Source organism: Buceros rhinoceros, unplaced genomic scaffold (assembly GCF_000710305.1).
Source record: "Buceros rhinoceros silvestris isolate BGI_N320 unplaced genomic scaffold, ASM71030v1 scaffold8476, whole genome shotgun sequence".
In the NCBI taxonomy this organism is placed as follows: domain Eukaryota; kingdom Metazoa; phylum Chordata; class Aves; order Bucerotiformes; family Bucerotidae; genus Buceros; species Buceros rhinoceros.
In genome coordinates this window covers 7,026-10,045 of record NW_010419263.1, presented here as the reverse complement: position 1 = coordinate 10,045, position 3,020 = coordinate 7,026, and the positions used below count along the sequence as shown (strand labels likewise).

The 3,020-nt window shown below is 47.1% G+C and overlaps 1 protein-coding gene across 1 annotated transcript in view; it reads left to right on the top strand.

Annotated features, from left to right (window-relative positions):
* Positions 1–3,020, top strand: part of SLC23A2 (solute carrier family 23 (ascorbic acid transporter), member 2) — a 24,742-nt gene that overhangs the window by 18,947 nt on the left and 2,775 nt on the right. The window contains exons 10-11 of the mRNA XM_010138847.1: positions 210–357; positions 907–1,012. Coding sequence (XP_010137149.1) covers positions 210–357; positions 907–1,012 — 254 coding nt within the window. The remainder of the gene's footprint in view (positions 1–209; positions 358–906; positions 1,013–3,020) is intronic.

Genomic DNA, 3,020 nt, shown 5'->3' with positions numbered 1-3,020 from the left:
CCCTGGAGGTTTTTCCCAGCCGTGTGGAGGTGCTGCTGGGGGACAGGGGGCAGGGGGGACCTGGCGGTGCTGGGGGGATGCTGGGAGTGGAGGAGCTCAAAGGATTTTTCCACCCTAAATGGTTCTCTCATTCTATGCAATTTCTGTGTGTTTTGAGATCTAAGTTGTTTTCTGTGGCACGAGAGATTTCAGTTTGCTTTTCCTCACAGTTCAGTGGGGACTGCCAACAATTTCCGCTGCCGGTGTGATAGGAATGCTCAGCGCAGTCGTTGCCAGCATTATTGAATCAATAGGAGATTATTATGCCTGTGCCAGGTTGTCTTGCGCTCCTCCTCCACCTATTCATGCAATAAACAGGTATGTCAAAAAAAAATAAATACGTTTCAGTGTCTAGAGCTACTTTTTTGTATGTGTGTGTGTGTTCTTGGGATAAGACAGGAATGTTCTCTGAGATGAGATGTTACAGTTTGGTCAAACACAAGGGCCAAGGATCTGAAATATTAGATGCAACTGTCATGTTGAATTGTTTTATTGCTAATAGAGCATCAGAAATCCAGTGCTATTCCTGCGGGGTCCATGGAAGTTAATAGTACAGTTTCAGTTAGCACTGAAATCTAAACTGGTTCTGGAATTGGAGTCACTTGCCAAATTCACCCAAAATGCAGTTTTAGAAATAAAGAGCAGCTCTGAGTTTGATTTGAATTATTTTGTAATTTCCTTAGTTGGAGAACGTGAGTACCTAAGACACAGAAAACAGAACTCAAGTTGTTTTTCCAGGTGTGTTGGAGCTTGAAACATGAATTATAATAATTCACGTGGGACCGATGCCTTGACAGGCCCCCACACAGCATGCGGTCATCTGAAGGGGGTCTTGACTCTTTGGGGTTTTCTGTTTGTGGTTTACAGAGGGATTTTTATTGAGGGTCTGTCGTGTGTTCTGGATGGAGTATTTGGGACGGGGAATGGATCCACTTCTTCCAGCCCAAACATCGGTGTCCTGGGCATCACGAAGGTATGTGTTTTCCCTTGATTGCTCAGTGACTTCCGTATTTTATCTCCTCTCCTGGATCCTCCTCCAAGAAATCTGCTTAGTGCTTTGTGCAGACAAACTTCACACATTTACAGTAAATTCACATTCTGACTTCACCCACCTTGTCTGTACCAACGGAAATGCACCTAGAGAAGGACCCCAAACATCTTCTCTTTACCGAGACTAAAGGGCAGTTAGAAAACCTGCGTAAAGCAGCGGGTGCCGAATAAACCCCTTTGAAAAGCAAGGTGGCACTCCAGGGCTCTGGGGTGTTCTGAGCTGAGGCAAACTGTAGAAATCGGTACTCTTTGGATGTCCCGGCTCTTAAGGCATCGCTGGAGATCCGAGTGTTTCATGTCTCTCTTGAACACACAATGAAATGCAGCTTGAGGTCCTTGGCTTTCATCTACATCTGTACGAGGACATTGTGCTGACACAGCTAGAACAGGAGCTGCAGGCAAGGTAATGTCAAAGTCAGCGTACCCTAAATACAGGTTTTAGGGCTCTGAGTGAGCTTAGGGGTTTACACGAGTTACTCAACAAAAATGCGTAAGCCCTGGAGGAACTCCTTTGTCCACGTGCTTTGCTGGATGTGTGCTTGAACGCTTTGCTGAGCAGGGAGACCTTGGGCTGCAGATGGATTTGCTTGATATTGTTAATTTAACCTTGTTATGGAATAGCAACAAAATTGGTAAGTGATTCAGGGGGTAGATACGTCCGTCTTGTGGCGTGTTTCACTTGGAAGCTCTACATCTCCTTCACGCGTACAAGACAGCAAATGCGCACTCGCCGCTTACAGTAACTCATCCCTGACTTAATCCAGCGGGGGTGATGGACTTCTCTCCAGCCATGTTTTTCCTGCAAAGGGAGGGCTCTGCTGGGCTGTGGGGCGGGATGTCCACACTAACAGCACCATCTGCTGTCGCTGTCAGTCTGCCATCCAGCTGCTGACGGAAATTTCCTAGAAGAAGTTCTGCTTAGGAAAATCCTTAAAGAAGGGTTTCTTCTCTTCTGCTCCCTTTGTTTCCACTTCGTAGAGTCAATATGAATTAACAGCACTTTTTTTATTAACAGTCCACAGAAATGAGTGGAACAGTGAAAGATGAACATTGAACTGGCAGCTGTAACTGAGTAAAGCACAGAGAGGTCCGTTCAGAGCCGGTGCTGGCAGAGTGACACTGCCTTGCCCAGAGTGGCACAGCTGGGGGCTGCGCTCCAGGGCTTTGTCTTGGTTTCCTCTTTGCATTCTCATTCCTAAAGACCCGGCAGTTTTGCAGCTTCGATTTGTATCAAAATAGATTTTTGGCCTGTAGCTACTCTGCTCTTTATTTGGGAGGGGAAGTCTTTAGCGCTTATGAACAGAGACATCATAGTCCTGGTGATCGCATTACACCAGTGCAGTGCTGGAAGAGGTGTGTAGCTCCCTGGAAATCAGGATACGCTTAGAATGTAAATGGGAGGTTTCAGCTGGATGTAGGTACTGCAGTCTTTGAGCTAGTCTGTGAGCAGGTTCTAGCTGATGAGAGGAGAATCAATTAAAACTGACGAGTTGAGGCAAAAGTCTAGGCAGCTTATGCCGTAAAAAGTGGAGAAAGGTGCAGGCTGGCTCCCACGGTTATTCCAGGGACACCCTGACAGCCCAGCCTGGCTGCTGTCTGTCGCTGAACTCAGCTCACCCAACAGTCAAGCAGGGAAGAACATGGGGCAGAGAAGTACTTCTGCCCTGCACACACCTCCTGTACCTTTCTTTCCTCATTCACCTCACTCACACACGATTAGCAAGTTAACATCTTCTTTGAAGCTTAAGGCTCTGTAACAGGAAACACACAAAGGGCTTTGCTGGAAACCACGTACCAGCCTAACAGGGCGGGTTTGTCCCTGCTGCAGCTCTTCTCCAAGTACAACGCTGTTAAAATACCGACCGTGCAGGTTTGTCCGCTCCCTCGACAACAGAGAGCCAGAGAAATGCTGCTGAAAATACGAGGGAAAG